Source organism: Panthera tigris, chromosome F2 (genome assembly GCF_018350195.1).
Source record: "Panthera tigris isolate Pti1 chromosome F2, P.tigris_Pti1_mat1.1, whole genome shotgun sequence".
Lineage (NCBI taxonomy): Eukaryota > Metazoa > Chordata > Mammalia > Carnivora > Felidae > Panthera > Panthera tigris.
In genome coordinates, this window is record NC_056676.1 from 9,350,189 (window position 1) to 9,370,079 (window position 19,891).

Below are 19,891 nucleotides of genomic sequence, written 5' to 3' on the forward strand. Positions count from 1 at the left end.
CCCCTCACTTGGATTTCTAAAATAGCCTTCAATTGCTCTTGCCTCCGACAGTGCATTCACGGATTCATTCATTCGTTCAACAGCTACTAATGGCCACGTATTGCAAACCGCTATGGGTACTGGAACAGAAGAATGAACAAGATGGACAAAATCACTGCCGTTATGGAGCTTCCCCTTGCAACCCAGCAACCCGCCATCTTCCCAAATCAGATTCTGGTCACTCCCTGCTGAACACCTGTGGTTTCTCATTGCACAGAGATCAAATCCAGACTCCTTACCATCATCTACAAAGGTGCGGATGATCTGGCCCCAGTAACCTTTCTCTATTTGCATCCTTATTTACACTACACTCCAGACTTGTCTTTTTCTGGTCCGTTGGCCTCAGGACCTTTGTACTTTCTACTAGAAAATTATGTTCCTTTGGCAACGTTGTGTTTCCTTAATTTTTCCTCTCCTGCTCATGCACACTTTTCTCAAATCTCTGCAGGATTGTCTGTTTCTTATCCTTCAGATCTCAGTTCAAATGACAGTGCCTCTCAGTGGTCTGCCCTGACCATCATGGCCAAAGCAGAAGCCCCACTCACTCTTCTGACATGGTCTTATTTTTTCTTCTTCAAAACCCTTATCAGTATCTGAAATCAATTTATTTGATCACAGGTGTACTATAGATCTCGACCTACCGGAACATAAGTTGTATGAGTTCAAGGACACAATTTCCTTCATTACTGGAGCCTAAACCAGTCCCTGGTACAGTAGGTGTTAAACTCAGAAGTAGACAACATTATTCTTTGCCAATATACTTACATTTCTTCCCCATAACCCTTTCCATTCAATCTACTCTCCCTCCGTCATTGCTACTGCCTCTCTGTCTCAGTCCTCAACAGGAATTGTAGAATAGGAAATCAAGACTCCAAAACACAATTAAAGCTATTCATATGAAAGCTCAGTTACTTTGGGGCTGCAGAGGATTTTGGTTAATGTCCTAAGAAGACACCATTCACTACATTTTTCCATGAATCATTATATCCTAAAATGTTGTTTTTTTTTTTTTTTAATTTTTTTAACGTTTATTTATTTTTGAGACAGAGAGAGACAGAGCATGAATGGGGGAGGGTCGGAGAGAGGGAGACACAGAATCCGAAGCAGGCTCCAGCTCTGAGCTGTCAGCACAGAGCCCGACGCGGGGCTCGAACTCACGGACTGCGAAATCATGACCTGAGCCGAAGTCGGCCGCTTAACCGACTGAGCCACCCAGGCGCTCCTATCCTAAAATGTTTTTACATATAGTGCCTCACACTGTGCCTGTCACATAGTAGGCATTCAACAACTATTTTCTAGATGGAGAAAACATGGCTCTACCTGTCTTCTTCAACCTTTTCAGAAGTTTTTTACTATCAATACCATCTTTCAGATATAGATCCATAAATAATTAAACATGCTCTATCGTCTGTCTCACACCTTAAAAACAATACCAGAAAAAAATCCATAGAAACTTCTCTTAGTCCCATAGAAGACCCCAGCCAAGGTCCTTACGAGTCCAATTTCTTGAAAGCCTTGTCCTTACGATCTCCATTTTTTTTTTTTACCTCCCATCTTTTTCAGTTTTGCTTCCTTTCCATCAAGCCACCGAGCAAGTTCTCACAAAGTTCACCAGTGACCATTCACCACACAGAACCACTATTACGAGTATGTGTTCTATCATTGCCAGCTCCTCAATTTCTTGGGCATGTGACTTTATCCAGGTTGGTCCCCTAAGCTTTCTGAGCTGCTAAAAGTGAATGATAAACACATCTCCCTACAGGGTTCTTTGGGTGAATCAATGAAACAGAATAGGTAAAACAAACAAACTTAGTATAGTGCTTAACACTGAGTAAGCATTGCATAAAAGCTGGATGCTATTATTCTTGTTAAATGATTATTTTCAATCTGCGTTATCCTTGGCTGTAGGCCCTTGATCTTCCCCTTTCACAACATAGTCTTTCCATAAACAATCCTGTCCACAACAGCTTTCAATTAATATCACAACACTGATGACTCACAAATTCCTATTTCTAATTCCGAAGGGTCTTCAGAGCTTCAGACCGATATATTCGACTACCTCCTTAACATGTCCCCTCGGCCATATCAAAGTCAACTCTAACTTCACACGTCAAAGATGGCACTCATAATCTGCCCCCTTTGACTTGTCATCGCCCACTCTTCAAAACCAATTGTGAAAATCAGATATAGAGGGGTCGTTTTCGGAACATCCTTAGAAATTCTCTCGTATCTTTCCAATTCGCTCTTTTCTGTGACCACAGCAATTTAAGATGTATCATCTCTCACTAGAGAAAACCTCCTAGCTGGTTTACCCCCTCCAAACGATTCTCCAAGTGTCTCCCCTGAGCTCTACTAATCATTCAAAGCACTATAGGTTAGTTAAGAATACACTGTGGTTATATCTCCTATATTGCCTTATCTACAGAATTAAATGGACCTGAGATGATTCTCTGATCACTAAGTCAATCTCTGAGAGAATAAAATTATCTTCTAATTGTGTAACGCTTGGTAAATTAGTTATCCTCTCCAAGCCTCAATTTCTTTATCTGCAGAATGGGGGCAATAGTAATTAACTTCCTATGTCGTTGTCAAGAGTAAATTAACGGTGGTAATACAAAGATTAATTCAGCGCTTGTCACTTACTGAGGACTAACTAAACGTTAGCCAGGAAACCAAGCTGAGTATAACTTTCCTTTTAGCTGAGCTCTGGTCTTCATCTCTCGCACAGCCTGTTTTAACATACTTTTAACTGGTCTCACCCACCTCCAAATGGCCACAGCCCAAACAAAGTATGGCATGTTGCAGGCTTCAAGAAAAGTCAGGTAAATCCGGCCCTCTTTAGTACTTTAGGATTAAACTAAAGATTAGCTCCAACCCTCTTTGAGTGAACTCGCCATGTGACTACCTTCCTAATTTCTTCCACAGTGATTTCCCCATGTGCATCAGATTCAGACTCATCAGGGTACTGGAATTTACTATCCTACTACCTCTACTGGGCCAGCTCCTTTCAACTTGTATTTTTTTCTGTCTGCAGTGCTTATGTCTGCACTAATTATCAAATTTACTAGTTATCTAGATTTTACAGAAGGGGAACTGCAGCTCAGAGATGTGAAATGACTGGCCAGGATTACACAGGCAGGTGACTGGACAAGATGTCAAGTCAAGTGTTCTTAGCACTGTATTAAGCTTCTCAAACTTTTCCAGTGAGTACTGCTGTTGAGAGAAGAGTTTAACTCCCATCTTAAAGGTCAAGGAAGCACAGGCCCAAGACTCCTATCAGATTGGAGTAGCATGCCCGATCTTCAAATAAAATGAGTCATCGTCAAAAACTGAACAAGTTGGGGTGCCTGGCTGGCTTAAGTCAGTCGAGCGTCCGACTCTGGCTCAGGTCATGATGTCATGGTTCACGAGTTCAAGCCCCGCGATGGGCTCACTGCGATCAGTGCAGAGCCTGCTTTGAGTCCTCTGTCCCCCTCTCTCTCCGCCCCTCCCCAGCTCATGCTCTCTCTCTCTCAAAAATAAATAAAACGTTAAAAATACAAAAAACAAAAAACACTTTGAACAAGGAAAGTTGAGGACAGGAGCCTTTCAAATACAGAGTTCCCTGTATAGTAAATTGAAACTATAAATCTAAGTGTGTCTGTTCTGTAGCTGCAAATCCACTCCAGAAAACTATCTCCAGCCTTCCTTTTCATCACCATCCAGAAGAATATAATGAAAGTGCCGCGCAAATGGCTGCAGTTACTAGTATTTTCACATAATAAAATCAAGCACGGCCCATGCGTTGAAGAAGAGAAGAAAGGTTGCCTGGGGACTCTCCCAAGATCCCTGACATAAGAAAGGCTGCACGCCAAAGGAAATCCGGGGCTCCCAGCCCAAACTGGAGTTTTCTTAGGATAACACTCACTTCTCTAGAGCAGGGTTTCTCAACCCTGGCCCCAACTGAAAAATTAGGCTACGTCATTCTCTGTTACGGAGAGCTGTCCTATGCATTGTGGGATGTTTACGGTCTACCTACTAGAGGCCAAGTAGCATTCCACCTCCAGCTGTGATAACCAAAAATCTCCAGACTGTGCCAAATGTCCCCTGAGGGCAAAACTACCCCCACATGCGTATTCTAGAGTGACACGTGGTATATCCTCGTATGAGGAATAAACGTGAGATAGGAAAGCTCAAGCCTCGGACTCCAGACAGGAAAAGTGTGGTAAAAAGTAAGAGACCTCTCTCTATTTGCACAGGGCATCAGGATAAAAGAAGAAAGCCTCTGTGGCTGATCAATGCTAATTTTCCACAAGGAAGTAAACGGAGTGGGACTGGACTTAAAATCATTACCCCCCAAAATCCAGGTGAGGCTTCAAAACCAACGAGACGTCTAGGACTACCTTCTGGGTGCTGGGGGACGATGAGAGGGGAAAAAGGAATCCAGGGCTGAGTGTCTACATAGATGGCTGTAACATTTGGCCTCTAGTCTTAACGCAGTGATCAAAGGCCGTTCAAGAGGACACCACTTGGCAAGAGGACAAGTAGGACATGTCCAACGTTCTACTTGGACATTGTAGAAATAAATGTGACCTCCTCGACACCAGCAAAAGCCCAACACTAGAAGTGAACGTGTGAATATTCAGTCACAAGAAAACAAAAAGCTATTTTACGTGGAGGCAGAGCCCTCAACATCTGCACTTCTGAAAGCCTGGCTTTTGTGTTCAATAAAATGCAGTGTTACCACTTGGCAGCCATTCCCTTCACGTCTGCTAAGAAGCGCAAAAACAAATGCAGAATCCTGTGGAAGTTCCCCAAAGCAGAAGGTTTGGTTCACACGTGAACACACATGGGCACGCAGGTACGTGTTTTTGGTATTTAAGAATGTCGTCGTCTTCATCTTCAAAAAAACGAATTTCAACTCTGTTTGATATATTTTATCATGGCTTCTAATCTTCTACAAGTTTAGGTTTTCCCTAGGGAATTGCGCTGTAAGTTTTAAACAGCCTCCGAAAGATCTAGCTAAAAATGAAGCATTCGATAGTTCATATAAACCATGGAGTGTTGCGAGCCCCGCATTCCTGTCTGCAAATTGGGCATCGATAAAATTTACTTCCTAAAGTTGCTGTCAGGATCCAAAGAAGTCCTGCGTGCCATTATCTGGGTGCCTAAAATAAATTCAAGACATGGTCACCATTTCTACTGATGTAACTATTCTGCATCAACTTCTATGAAAGTCCTCTGTTTATTCGACAAACTCTTAAGAGAATACCGTGTGTCTTGGAGAAAAGATATCCTACCGGCGGATCTTACATACGCAAGATACACATATCTGTACAAACCCAAGATAAGTATTGTTTGTGATGATAAAGCAGGGTAGGACAAAGAAGAATAAACATTCTGTGTCTTGTTTGAGAATTCTTGTGTCAATAACATCTGGTAGCCAGCGGCTCATGACATGAAGCCAATGTTCCTTCCCCCTGAAAAAAAAAATTTTTTTAAAGGAAAGAAAAAAAAAAAGGCAGTAAGAAAAAAATGACAGATGGAAAGAGGAAAAAAGAGAACCCAAGCAGTAATACGACAGACTGGAGGGAGGATTACACAAAACAGGTAATTCTACAATGACAATACTCGCTTAACTCTTCCAAGAACAACAGTAAAAGGTCAGATACTTTCCAAAGAAGCTGGGGTTTCGATTTCACTGTTTATCTAATTAATAAAATTCCACTGGAAACAATTTTTCTTCCCCGTAGCCAAAACGAGTTAGCACATAGCGCTTCCAAAGCACTGCTACACTAAGTTAAGCTCTTCCTCTGGAATTATCATACATTTTTAAAAGGGTTATTCATTCGACAGCAGCTCCACTAAAATGATGAATTCCTAAAGTATGAATAGCAAATCCCCAATTCTGGATTTACCTACGAAGATGTCAATTCCTTCCCCAGAAACGCACCCAAATAAAAGGCCAAGGTTTTCCAATTCTTACTCTCTGTAGAAAATACGGGAGCGGGGAGGGGGGCGCAGCTGAAACGAAGTGGCTGGGAAATAGACTTCCGAGGCCTTCTTTGAAGAGCTCCCCAAATACACGCCTTGAAGAGGGTCCTGATCACTCTGCGGCTCAAGTAAGCCAGAAGCATACCTCCCACATTGCCCTGCGAACTAACAGTTCCGCAACAAGACTTCTACCGTCCTCGGCCCCCAATTAGCTCCTAGCGGGTCCGGCGGAAAACGTGTGTTCCATAGAAACTATCCTTCCGACAAGTACATCAAGAAAGGCTGGAGGGCCACGGGGGTTCTGGTCCAACCCCTTCATTTGACAGAAGGGCCCCCAGCAGGGGCCGAAGTTAACTTTCCCAGCCTTTCAAGGCCGGCCCGGCACCCCGAGCTTCTGATCGCAGGCACGAAGCGCGTCCCCGTTTCTGGGGAGGGGCCAGAAGGGCCAGGGCCCTGACTCAGATTACCTGCAACCTCACCCAGCTCTGGTGTCAACTGTTTGTACGACCTTGAGCACCTAGACTTCCGCGTCTCGAGCTCCACGTCTGCAAAAATGGGAGCCAGGGTCCCACGACCTGGAGCTGTCAGAGGAGTCAAGGCGCTGGGGCTCGCTCCGAGCAGGTCTCCCCGCAAGGCGACCCCGAGCGGGCGCTGTCGCCGGCCCGCACCCCCCCCCCCCGGCCCAGGGCGCCCGGCGCTCGTGGCACCCACCCACCTGCACGTTAGGGAAGGCGGTCTTGAGCAAGTAGAACATCTTGCGGTTGGACAGCACGTCCCCGCTGGTCATCTTGTCCTCGGCCCCCTCGCGCGTCTTCCCCTTGGACTTCTCGTGGAGGACGTTGCTCTCGCGGACTCGCCTGACTTCATCGCCGCCGCGAACCGCCGCCAGCACCGACACGGCCAGCATCTCGCGCAGGTCCACGGTGCCCCCGTCGGCCGCGGCCGCGGGCCCTGCGGCCGCGCCGCCGCCCGGCTCGCCGCCCAGGCCGAAGAGGCTGAAGCGGCCGGCCAGAAAGCCCGAGTAGAGGTGGTAGAGCACGCCGAGCCCTAGCAGGCAGAACACGGCCACCCCCAACGGGGACAGGCGGATGCCCATGGGGGCCATGGCGCGGGAGGCCGGGGCTCGGGGCGGCGGCCCTCACAGGCCTCCCCGCGCCCGACGCCGCCGCCGCCGCCGCCGCCGCCTCGCTCCGGGGCCGGGCGCCGCGCGTCTTACACCGGCGTCCGCTCGCCGGCGCCCGCGCGCCCCATCGCTCCCTCCCGGGAAAGGCCGAGCCGCGCCGAGAAGCCCTCCGTCGCCGGGCCGCGCGCCCAACTGCCCAGGGCAACGCGGTCCGGGCTCCTCAGCCGGCCAGTGGGACGCGCTTCCACGTTAGCCAACGGCTGGGAGGTGAAAGGGGAGCGTGGGTGTGTATCCGGGTTACGCGAGGGGGCGGGGCGGGGGCGGGGCCACGTCCTCCCCGCCCCCGGGGCGGGCTGATCCTGGGGGCGGGGCGGCGGGCTGCGGGGCTCCGGGAGCCCTGGGAGGCCCCACCGCGTGGCGCGGGGCTGGAGCGGTGGCTGGCTTTTCAAGTCGGTCTCGGGTGTGACGGAGCTCTTTTCCACGCAGGGAAGGTGCTGAGTGCCTTGTGCAGATTGAAACTAAATCTCTCTTTGAACGACGACGCATGGTTGACATAAAGTCTGCCGCTTGTTTTACAGGCTAGACTTCCCGTCACTCTCAGATTATTGACGAACGGAGGCTGTGACAAGCCATTTTCAGACAGAGCTGTATGTTTTCTTGGTGTGTGTGTGTGTGTGTGTGTGTGTGTGTGTGTGTGTGTGTGTGTTTCCTCCAGCGCTTGTGTAGACGGAGCCTGTATCTTTAAATCGCGTCTCCGCGTTGGGAGAGGTCGGTCGGCCGGGACCTCTCCCACACTGGGGAATTTTACTTGGCTCTTTATTCTGTTGGTCTCTCTGTGGTGATCCAAACGCTTGCTTATGCGTTTGCATCCGTAGGTTTATATAGGTTTTTCCCTGTTCCTCCATCTGCCAGAATAAACCACCCTCTACGCAGCTGAAAAATATGCCTTGGTTCTGGGCTTTCATAATGAAAGAAACGCTCTTTCACTTGACACACACCTTCCTCCCAGAGGTTGAGATGGACGAGGAACTGAGAAAGCCTACTTGATATAAAGGTGGTCACAGGATGGGCAGTCAATCCGGAATATGTAATCTTCGAGCCAATATAGGCCCTCCAAAGGCTTCCAGAAGCCTTTACCTGAAATAATTTGCCTTGGATACGTTAGCAGGAATACTGAATACTGTACTTAACTAAATTGTAATATTATTATAAGCATGAGTAAGTTTATTTTCCATGTCACTAGTGAACATTAAGATGTGCAGTATCGTTCTCAAGTGTTAGGATATTTCTATAAAATCAACTTAAAATGCAGCCTGTTTCACAGTTCATAGCCAAAAAGTCATTGGTTGTAAATGGGCTTGAATCAACGCTAATGACCTTAAATACTGCAAGTATACAGAATGGATTCTGAACATCCTTTGTTAGGCAAGTCAGCAGAGACAGGCTGACCTTCACCACTTCCTCAGAGTTCAGGACATCTGTAGAATTTGCATATGGTTATATAGATGCAATAAACAAAGACTATTGATTGCGCGGTTTCCCTGCCAGCAATCTGTAACTAGCTCAAAAATAATCACAGCACGAAATCAAGTACAAATACAAATCAAGGAAGGACCAGTCTCTGAAGTGTTTACAGCACCAGATCTTAAGAATCTGGCACTGTTCTCCTCAGCTTTTGGGAACAAATTCACAATTAAGCAAAGCTGCTTTGAAAAGAAAGCTGAAAGTGAAGGGCACAGGGCAGTTATGGCTACCAAATCCAGAGGTAAATATAAAGATCGGGGTTGAAGTAGAAAGGCTTAAGTTCAACAGAACCACCTCAAACTACACTCTGAAATCACCGAAAGATAGGAGTTGGGGAGTAGCTATGAAAATATTAAAAGCATGGGGGGAAAGTATAGACGAGGTTTGTAAAAATAAATTGAATAATATTTTCCAAGGGTATTGGAAAGGACTAACGGGCCCCATTCACTGTGGCAGTATACAAAGCACGAATGAGACACCCAGAGGGATCCTTAAAGCTCTGGAGCATCTATACTTCGGGAAAGAGATTAAAGAATTGAAGGAGAAGTTGCCCTGAAAACAATGAGTGAGTTCAAACGTCATGGTTCCAAGAAGGGTTCTAGTACCCAGGTGACACGATAGGTAATACGTAATAGATATTCATAAAATATAACATGTAATCATTAAGAGAACCTTTGTGATGAAGATGAAACTTAATTACATGTGGGACAGTGATGTTGTCTTAGAACCTTCATAGGAATTTGATTGCAAGAAACTTGCTTTTTCAGTAACATGTTAGAGGCTCTAAAGAATAAATACATACCAATGAAAATTACATAAAAGTAAATGGAAAATAATAGGTGTGTGGGGGTGCCTGGGTGACTCATTGGCTGAGCATCCAACTCTTGATTTCTGCTCAGGTCATGGTCCCATCCCAGGGTGGGTTGGTGGTGGGATGGAGCGCTGCCCCCCGCCCACTGGGCTCTTTGCCGAGGGTGGAGCCTACTTGGAATTCTCTATCTCCCTCCGCCCCTCTCCCCGCCTGTATGCTCTGACTCTCTAAAATAAAATTAATCAATCAATTAAAATAATAATAGGTTTGTGAACTGAGGCAAACTGGACTTTCAAAAATAACCTTTTTTTTCTAGGTGTTGAAGATGAGGAGTGCCTTATTCTGTAAAAATACTAGTAGCAACAAGAATTGACACACAGGAGAAACTTCTTTAACCACTTTCCACTTAACTGGCTTGGCAGACCCTGCTTTCCACCATCAGCATGTTTACACCTAATAAATGCCACCTTTTGGGGGACTGCGCACTTTCACTCCCACTACTAGAACTTTCTATACTCTTTAGTGTTAGTTTTATTTCAACCCCATTTTGCCATCATGGTTATTATTACAAATACAAGTGAAATATCATGTAAAACAATCAAATATGAGTATATATATAAAGCTGAAAGCTGAATGACTGGATCCAGGTGAGTCACTAAAAACAAAAATTACCACCAATTTCGGTGGTTGGGGCAAAAACTGTCCCCGACTGTGACGAAAAAGAATCGTCAAAGCTCAAACAGGTACTGAAATCAGATTGCTTGGCTTTAAAGAAAGCAAGCTGGTCGTCTTAGATTATGCATTACTCATGTGGTTGAAAGTGCAGCTAATGAATATGCTCAAAGAAAACTCACCGTACATTAAAAGAGAGACAAGTTATTATATATTTATAGATTTGCGTCTACAACCCACTCCTGTCTTGATTACATCAGACAAAGGACCTCTCCTAGAAGTCTGAATGTTACTGCCTTCCTGCAAATACCACCTTTCCTTATGCTTTCCATTATGTATGAAATAAATAACACCCATTTATAGAACATTATTAACATCTTAAATGATGGCATGTTTTGATTTGCCTGAATGGCTCCTAACCCCAAAATTTATCTTGGAGAAATTGTGTGTGTGCGTGTGGGTGTGTGTGTGTGTGGGTGTGTGTGGTGAAAGCTCTGCCAGTTAGTTTTCTTGTATTGTTTTTCTCCTGAAAGAGCATTTCAGGCGGACAGTTAAACTAATCAAACATTCCAGCTAGTTGAACCCCATGGAAAAGTGGCGTTACTACTTTTCTGAGAAAGCAAGAAAAAACAATGAACTCATAGCACCTCTTCATGTTTACAATATTCCAAGAAAAATATTATTTTTATATTCCTCCTTTAAGTGAGCCTATAAAAACAATAATTCTATTTTTTTTAATAGATCCGGTGAAATGGTACTTGGTTCTGCTGCTAAAGTTCTCTCTTTAGCAGATCATACAGTTCTTGGGACAACGGCTTTCACATGTTAAGACTTCATGTATTTCTAAAACATGATCTGCATCCATTCTTAAAATCGATTTTCCCAAAGATTTTGAAATACTCAATTTAAATGGGTAAGTTTTTCAATTAATATAAAGTAATATGTTAACAATTGATATAAAATAATATGGTAGCACTAAAACCTTCTACTATGACTCTGACCTTAGCAATAATAACAGTGCATACTTATTTTAAACAGAAGCAATGTGGTAGGTATAGAAAACTGAGTATAATTTCTACTCTTTGATATTGTAATTACTCTAATCCATATAGCCAACATGAAGGCAGGTAGGTGTTTTGCAGATCTTTCTATCCTCTGACCTTTTGCATATGTGAACTCAGATCTCTGTATATCCAAGCAGAGATATCATAAATATCTACTCAGATGGAAACTGGACTTTTAAGAACTACTTTTAATGCAATTTTGTCCTTTGTGTAAAGTGTTTTTAAAAATCTTGAATTTAACAAATACATGAAGGACCCAACATTCATTTTCTCTGTCCAGAACATTTGTTTCATAGGCATACAAGTCAGATGAAATAAATATTTGCTTTGGAGCTGTTAAGATGTCACATATTTGTTAACTTATGTGTGTGCTCTTTATTAAATCCAATGCTTGGCAAAGCATCAATTCGGTTAGTAATGTAAATTTCCCCACACTGTGTTTTGTTCTGTAAGTGGTCCAAACTCATAAAACACATTTTGCCCACTATCTACCCGAAACCTGAGGTAAAATTTACCTTCTTAATCAGTCCAAAAAACCCTCATGATATAGTATCTAAAATTTTCTAGTCTCCAAAATAGCATTTGAATGTGTGTATCAATCATGATTATAATATGGAGTCTATGGCATTGTATCTATGATTTATATTAGAAAAACCCCAACATAATACATGTTGCTATTGCACTGTTTTGGGTATAATGCAAGCCAAGTGATGTCACCCGGAATGTAAGAACTCAATGTATTTAATAATATCATAGCCAATGTGTCTCAAAGTTATTGCCAAAGAAAAAAGGGGAAAAAATTTTTTACACGTAGATATAACAAAGGAAAAGTTTCCCTAAACAATGCTTACCCTACTACATGAAACATTCTTTTATGTGTGTAAACCCTCTACATTGATTTCATGGTTCTACTAAAGGGTGACTGTTTGGAGCCAGTTATCTCTAAGTCTCTGTTTCTGCTTGCCTTTCCAGCAGAGGCACTGACTCCATTTTCAAGAACGCTATCCTTTCAAGGATGTTTGTACAGCAAACAGCCTTGAAAGAGAATTATCTTCCTCCAGAGAAAAGGACAACTTTGTTTCCTACACATTAAAATAAAGATAAGGGCAGGCAGCCTTGCGGCCAATTATAAAAGCCTCAAGGTCCCTGAGCTCAAAGTTACCCTCCTCTGGACCCTCTGAGTGCCACTCTGTTGGAAGTGAGGCTTGAGAAACAAGTGCAAATGCTGAGTCTGAATGCCACAATTGCTTTGTCTCTGAGCCAGGAGTCTCGTGTCTTCTGCCAGCATCCATGAAACTGGCAGGCTAACTGGTTAGCTGCAAGTCAGGTGAAATCTCAGCCAATATTCCCACATTATCAATTTAACCATAAAGCCAATTTTGCCAATTTATTTCTTCATCTTAGTTTGTCTCAAAGCAAATAGAGAATGCCTTTTTTTCTGCAGCATCTGCTTACTAATACTATATGATGCTACAAAGTGCCTTCCAGAAGCACCTAGTCTTTTAGCAGAACGAAATCTCTTACTCATCTGTCTTCACCCAGGAGCCTCCCTTAGACAGAGAGAGCTTCCTGCTTGTCCTTGGGACTTCCATAGGTAGCAAATCCGATTGCTCTAGATGGGTTTATGTAAAGAGATCTGTAGTAATGGGAAACACCAGCAACATACTCAGAAATTTAGATTCATTCTGTGTCTCAGTGCTTCTAAAACTATAATAGCAGATCATGAGGTGCTTCACGATGGACTCATAGTCATGTAGAATACAACAGCAGTTCCAGTGACCCACGTTTTTTCTGTGCATCCTGTTTACACCAGCAAGGAAAGCTCTGATTGGGTCACCCCTACTGGTAGTTACTTGGCATGCCGTACTTCTCACTATATCCTCCTGGGTGTCTTCGGCTCTGGTCTAGGTAACTGACTAGTTACCGTAGTCAGCCAGGGTAAGCAGGGTTATTCTCATTGAACATCCATACACATGGCAAAAGCCATAGCCACTTGAAGAATAGCCTGATGTTGCATTCCTTGGCAGAGAGCCATGGGCAGATAGAGCCATCATCGCCTGTGTATTACTGCCTCAAGTAACATCTTGCCATCCTTATACCTCACTACAAAGTTACAAATACCTGCCAGGTAAACATCAAATTAGAGAACTCTAGAGGTTAAAACAATAGATAATTTTGCTCCATCCCTTGATCTGGTAGGTAAGTTGAGTTACCCCAGAGCTAAGCCAGATCAGAACCCCGGTTTTCCATTTCCCATTCTGCTTGATTTCCACACAATGCCCATATGTGGGCAACACAATCCTTCTTGGGAAGGCAGCAAGACGCTTAGCCCCCCAAATGCAGAGCCCACATTTTCAGGCTCTGCCACAGTGTGTGCTCCGTGGCGTAGCATGTTCTCTCTCTCTCTTCTCTCTCTCTCTCTCCCTGTTCCTCGCTCCCTCCCTTTCTCTCTATGAATTCATTGAATCACCTAGGTTTGCATATAACCTGATTCGGATTGCATTTTTGATGTTTCTCACTTCTTCCATGCTTCTGCGTGATACCACTTCATTTTAAGAAGTCTCCGATTTCTATTTTATGAATCACTTAGGACCATGAACAATCCCAAGAAACAAATTCTCAGGTTTTATAGCTCTTCATGCTTTCCAAGCCTGCATATCACAGTCTCCAGGAGGCTTTCCTGATGTAAGAATGGACGCCAGGCTCTTTGTACGCGTTCCAGTAACCAACAGCACAGCCTCTGTCATCGCATGATCCAGTAATCTCATCACTGCCTGATGACATGGCTGCCTCCCCTACCGAACTGCGAGCTACTGGTGGGCAAGACCCCACAGCTTATTCAGGGTTGGTATCCCAGAACCCAAAACACTTGATGCATGCCCCCAAAATGACTTCTGATGCATTTTGTTCACTCCACTGCATTTGCACCACCATTGCCCCTTCCCCACATTCCTTGCTTCGCTTTGTTCATTACTTCCCATCTCTTCTTATTCCCGTAGGGTAATGGAATAAGGGTGACAACGTCCCAGACACAAAATCTTACTAAAATCCAACCAAAAGATAATAGGAGGAGAGGTAGGAGATAGAGTTGTCTGCACTGAATTTCAACGGTGCATCTCTTTGTCTTTAAGCTCAGACTGCTCTCTTTTCAGCCCCAGACAGATGTCAATTACAGTGCCTTCTCTTTGGAAACACGGAGCAAACTTTCTCTATGCTGTCCACGGAGCAAGTCAACAAAGACGATGAGTTCAGCTCCAAATAAGTGGCAAAAGATGGATTTTAACGATTCTTGATTCTTCAGCATGACAGTTAGGAAATGACCGGCAAATTGCATTTACTGCAGATTAAGAACAAAGGCCTCAGGTGATATTTATGTGACCATGAACTTTTTAGGCCACTCACACCCCTCTTCATATTTAAGAAAGGGACCAAGTATGGCCAGGGACAGGGCTCGGAGGAGGGGGTTGGCTGCAAGAAACCCCTGCGGGAACATCTAAGGTGATAGAAGTGTTCCATACTATTACTGTGGGAGTGGTTCCCCGACTCTACACATTTGTCAAAATTCAGCAGATTGAATACTTGAACTTGGCAAATTTTATCAAATATACATAATACCTCAAAAAACTGATTTTTTTAGGGGCGCCTGGGCGCTCAGTCGGTTAAGCATCTGACTTCGGCTCAGGTCATGATCTCAGGGTTCCTGGGTTCCAGCCCGGTGTTGGGGGTCTGTGCTGACAGCTCAGAGCCTGGAGCCTGCTTCAGATTCTGTGTCTCCCTCGCTCTTTCCCCTTCCCCCGCTTGCACTCTGTCTTTCCCAAAAATAAGCATTACAAAAAATTTTTTTAACTGAGGTTTTAGAAGGGAGGAAGGACAAACAAATCAAGTAAAAAAACCGGATCCTGTATGTGATATTAATGTAACTGCTTGGAGACCAAATAGGGCGGGGGGTGGAGCTTACACCTGCGTTTCTGCCACAGTCATACTGTAACTGCCTGTTCCAACAAAATTGTCTTGATGTAATGTCTTAAGAGGATAAGAAACATCTTCAGTTCCTGTCTAGCATGATCGCCAAGCTTGTTGTCCCCACTGACTTGTGCAGGTAGAAACAACTATGAAATTACGAGGGAGAAAAATCAGCCCTTCTGCTACACAAACCAGAATGCAGATGGCCAGGGAGGGGACGCACGGATATTTCTTTCCAAGGCGCACGCAGCCAACGCATGTGAATCCTGAGGGTGAATAAAGTTCCCTGTCTGGCTGGATTTGTGACCTAAGGTCCTTCAAAGGCTGACCTGGATAAGAAAAACTAGGGCAACGCTTACAAGTGAAGTCACGTGTCTCCATCAATCACAGCAAGGCTCCAGCCAAGTAGAAGGAGGAGACAAATGCACACTAAAGAATCTGGAAGGGTGCTCTGCTTGCATCCTAACTGTAGGGCAGATTTTGGCGAAAGCTTGCGAGGTCCAGGACGGGGCTCTTGAGGCAGGGACTGCAGAGGGAACAAAGATGCAGAGGGAAAGCAAATCCTTTGCTTCCCCTTAACGGCGGTGTGTGCTTTATAACTACGGGTGTTTCTGTCTGTTTTGGAAGCTGTTTTCCCCTCTGCTGTGCATCCTCCTGCCCTTCTTGGCCTTGCCAGATCTCAGCCCTGCTCTGAGTGAGCCCTGTGCAGTCGGCCCTCTTCCCGCCGAGCACCCTGTCAACAGCTCAGGCTCTGAATTTCTTTTGCGCTCCTAACCTTTCCTGTTCAGCTTAGCTCTGCCCTGTCTTCCCCACTATTTCTGCACGATATTCCCAGTACTCTACTAACGTGATCTCGTCTCTTGTGCTTGAAGAAACACAGTCCAGCAACCAAATGATCGTTTCCCTCAAATTCCCGTTCTTGGCTTGCGCTTCCCACACACTGCGAAGGCTATGCTTTTCTCTTCCATCCGCTTTCCTCAGATGCTGGGTGCACATTGGCTTTCCCAGGCTGTCTCTGGCTGAGGAAGGCCCTTCCCGGAGGATGAGGAACTCTGTGACCCTTTGGCCCCCCTGGAGTGGCTGAGGTCGGGAGGCATCCTGTATTTGGACATTCCAGGTTATCCTGCAGGGAAGGACAGGCTAAGGCTAGCCCCTGCTCCCCCTGCTTGTGCCTCCTCCCTTACTAAGGCTCTGTGGCTTCTGAGGCATGTTCCCCACCCCAGTTTTTCACATGCCTGGTCTGGCTAGCCTAATGGAGCTGTGCCAGCTGGCACAGGACTGCTATTGACTCGATGTGTTGTGTTTTGAATGAACGCCATTAGTTCTATTTATTGGGACGATTAGTTCTCAAAGGCTTATAATCCAGTTTTTCTTTATAACTTCCTCGCTGCCTGGCACAGACCTGGACAGATACGGTTGCTGATTGATTCCATGGTGCCCTGTGCCTGGGGGGGTGTGGGGGGGAAGGGAGGGAGGTGCCCAATTGCCTCAAGCCTATGCAACAGGATGCTAGATGTAAGTTTTTTCACTGTCTTGCAGTTTTCACCGAAATTCAAACGCTGAGAGCAACGAAGAGACTATATACGTCCTCAAGAGAGGCGCTCGCCAGCTCGTCTTTCCCGAACTACTGTCGGGATCCGGGTCAATGCCTCCCTTTCACCGTCACGTAGACCAGGAGCATGATAGGAGGAGAAAGATGCGTGAGGATCCATTTAACGCTAGTTGCTGAATGCGGTGCTCATCTTGACCACCTCCCATCTCTGGCTCAGAATGACAGGGGTTTGGAGGGAAGTGTTTAGAGGAAAAAAAAAATCCACGTGCCCCAGGTTTTAAGGTTAAGAGATTTTCCTGCATGGAGCGGCCTGGGCTCAGAGAGTCTGGCAAGACAAAGACTTGGGTTTTCTGTCCTAGACAAAGTAGCTGCCCAGAAAGTAGCCGGGCCAGGGCTCTCTTGAGGTGATCCTGGCTGTGAGGACCACCCCGCTGGCCACGCCAAGGTGACCGTGACGGGGAGGCCTCGGGCAGACGCAGCTTCCAAGGCGGGCTGGAGAGCACGTCACCCACAGCAGGGAATACCCAGGGAAATGAACTTGGTGTCCAGCAGGAGAGTGGGGAGAGAAGGCTTCGGAGAACTCACAAAAGCGCCCCAGGAGAGAAAAAGCCAGAATTCGGGCTTCTGCGCCATCCAGAGGGCGGGAGTGCCAGATGAGGACATCACCATATGAAGTCTTCTGTGGGTCACAGCTTGTTTTTCGCTGTTCACCGGGAGAGTGGTCAGAGAATGAAGGCCACGTGAGCCTCTCCCTCCTCCCTGTAGCTGTCTGGGTCCGAGGCCAGCCTGAAAGGTCTGGGGGTAAGAAAGCTTGACCCCAATGCAAGACGTTGCTTCCTTCGACCTGCATTTTCTTGGTTGCCCACATACCAAGGAGACGGTTGCCAGGGGTGTATTTCAAACATGTCGGCTTACACGCACACCACGTTTTCCTTACATTTATACAGATCGCAGGGACAATGGAAAGAAAAGCAAAACTGGGGGAGAGAGAGAATGGGAAATCGACATGACATGGGTAAGAAGGAGAGAGCTTGCCTCACCCCTGTGGGTCCAGCTAACGGGTTGAGTCTCATGGTGGGTGTGCCCCCACTTTTCCAAAGATTTATGACATCATTATCTGTTTTCTCTAACCAAGGGAATCCAAAGAGGGCTTTTGTTTTTATGAAAAAAAAAAAAAAAAAGAAAAAAAGTGAAAAGCGAGATTAGTCTTTGGCATCGTTTGGCACCTGTCAGGCCTTTGTGGAGGCAGCGTGCACCCGAGCAGGGAGACTGGCTCCGCCAAGCTCCTTCCCCAGGAACCACACGCGGCATCTCAGAGTCCAGCCGCCAGAGCTCTGGACTGTGTCTATGAGCATCGGTGCTTTATCTCGATTTCTTTTGTTCATCTGTTAGCAAGATGTGTCCTAAGGTATCAGAAAAGCCTAAGAGGGCTTATTGTTTTGCGTCTGGGAGCACTCAAAAGAATTTTCCATGGAAGTTCATGACAACTGCTTCTTCCCTTTATGGCTATTTTGGCTTACGAAAGGTTTCGTGGGAATGCTTTAGGTTCGGACAGTGGGGGTGGGGTGACCTGTACTTCCCAGCAAGCTGCTTTAACGGGGTTGTAACTGAAGATGGGCAGGATCTAACTGTAACCTTTACCAAAGTCAGTTACGACTTTGTGCACCTGGTTTTGCAATTTTTCGACGTACAACCGCTTTCTAACGTTAGGCAGGAAGCTGGGCGTGAGCGACAGGAGGATGGACAGTCCCAACCCAGGACCGCTCGGGGACCACCCGTTGCACCCGTCTGGCAGCGGGTCTGTGGGCACAACATCCCGGCCCAGGGAGAGTTAAGTTTGATATGCTTGTTGTGTTTATGCAGACCTGACCTATGTCCCTAGAACAGACAAAATGTTGCGATTTCCTACCCCATGCAGGTATTTTAAATACATCTTGGGAAAGGACACGGACTGTTGGCTAATTATTATATAATCCAAGGCTGTCACTCATATGTTGCAACCCTAGAAGCCAGGGGAAAAGCGAAACTGATAGAAGCCCACACCCTAGAGTTTCTAGGGCCTTTGTCTCTCCTCACTTGGCCTGCTCCTCCCTTGGAGTGTCCTTTTAATAACACGTTGCTCAGCTGTACTTTCCTTTCCCTGTCCTGGAATTCTTTACTGTGGCAGCGGAAAGGACCAGGGCTTCGTTCCTTTTCCATCTAACCTTCGGTAACACTTTGAGGAATCTAAATACTTCATTCACCTCAATATTGGAAGATACTGTGAGAGGCTTACTAAGTGTCGATCTCCAAAACCAGAACTCCATGAAAGAGACATGACATCCCAGGGCTGTGAGACGAAGTGGTAAAGCAAGAAAAAGGCCAGGTGAGGGTGACAGGTCTGGGTGGGTGGCTTAGTGGCTTAGACATCTGACCGACTCTTGGTGTCGGCTCAAGTCGTGATCTCACAGTTTGTGGGTTTGAGCCCCGCATCAGGCTCTGTGCTGACTGTGTGGAGCCTGCTTGGGATTTTCTCTCACCCTCTCTCTCTACCCCTCCTCTGCTGACTTTCTCTGTCTCTCTTTCAAAATAAATAAATAAACTTAAAAATAAATAAATAAAATTAAGAAAACCTTTGAATTCTTAAATAATGCAAAAAGTTCAGGGCCTTTTTCTTTTTGTTCTGGAGCCTGCAATACTAACCATAAGATTAATAAACACAAAATTAAAATGATGGGAGGATAATCATGCCTAACATAAGACACCTGATGAGCACATAATCTATATGGAGAATGGTTTTGTCTTCCTCATGGCTGAGAGACATGCACTTTTTACTTGTTAACTTCAAAAGTAAAACAGCCAAGGGTGCCTGGGTGGCTCAGTAGGTTAAGAATGCGACTTCGGCTCAGGTCACAATCTTACGGTTCACAAGTTCGAACCCCAAATCAGGCTCTGTGCTGACAGCTCAGAGCCTGGAGCCTGCTTCGGATTCTGTGTCTCCCTCTCTCTCTGCCCCTCCCCTGCTCACGCTCGCTCTCCCTCTCTCTTTCTCTCTCAAAATTAAATAAACATTAGAAAAATAAAAAAAAATAAAACAGCCAATTATTCAGAAAAACGGGTTTATTCAGGATTAGCAGAGAATTACAATTCAAGACATGGAAGCCACAGCAAAACCACAGGCAAGTCCAACC

General features: G+C 45.5%; 1 protein-coding gene and 1 long non-coding RNA gene across 4 annotated transcripts in view; one reads left to right on the forward strand and one right to left on the reverse strand.

The window, feature by feature from the left end:
* BPNT2 (3'(2'), 5'-bisphosphate nucleotidase 2) overlaps positions 1-7,316 on the reverse strand; it is a 36,841-nt gene extending 29,525 nt beyond the window's left edge. For both annotated transcript variants that reach the window (XM_042972651.1, XM_042972652.1), the window contains exon 1: positions 6,728-7,316. In XM_042972651.1, coding sequence (XP_042828585.1) covers positions 6,728-7,117 — 390 coding nt within the window. In that variant the 5' untranslated portion in view covers positions 7,118-7,316. The remainder of the gene's footprint in view (positions 1-6,727) is intronic.
* Positions 7,316-19,189, forward strand: LOC122234848. 2 transcript variants are annotated; one of them, XR_006212778.1, is made up of 3 exons: positions 7,316-7,419; positions 10,884-11,055; positions 16,709-19,189. It is a non-coding gene; the product is annotated as an uncharacterized LOC122234848 (long non-coding RNA). The 2 variants fall into 2 exon arrangements; XR_006212779.1 differs by having other exon boundaries at positions 7,319-7,402.
* Positions 19,190-19,891: the final 702 nt, after the last annotated feature.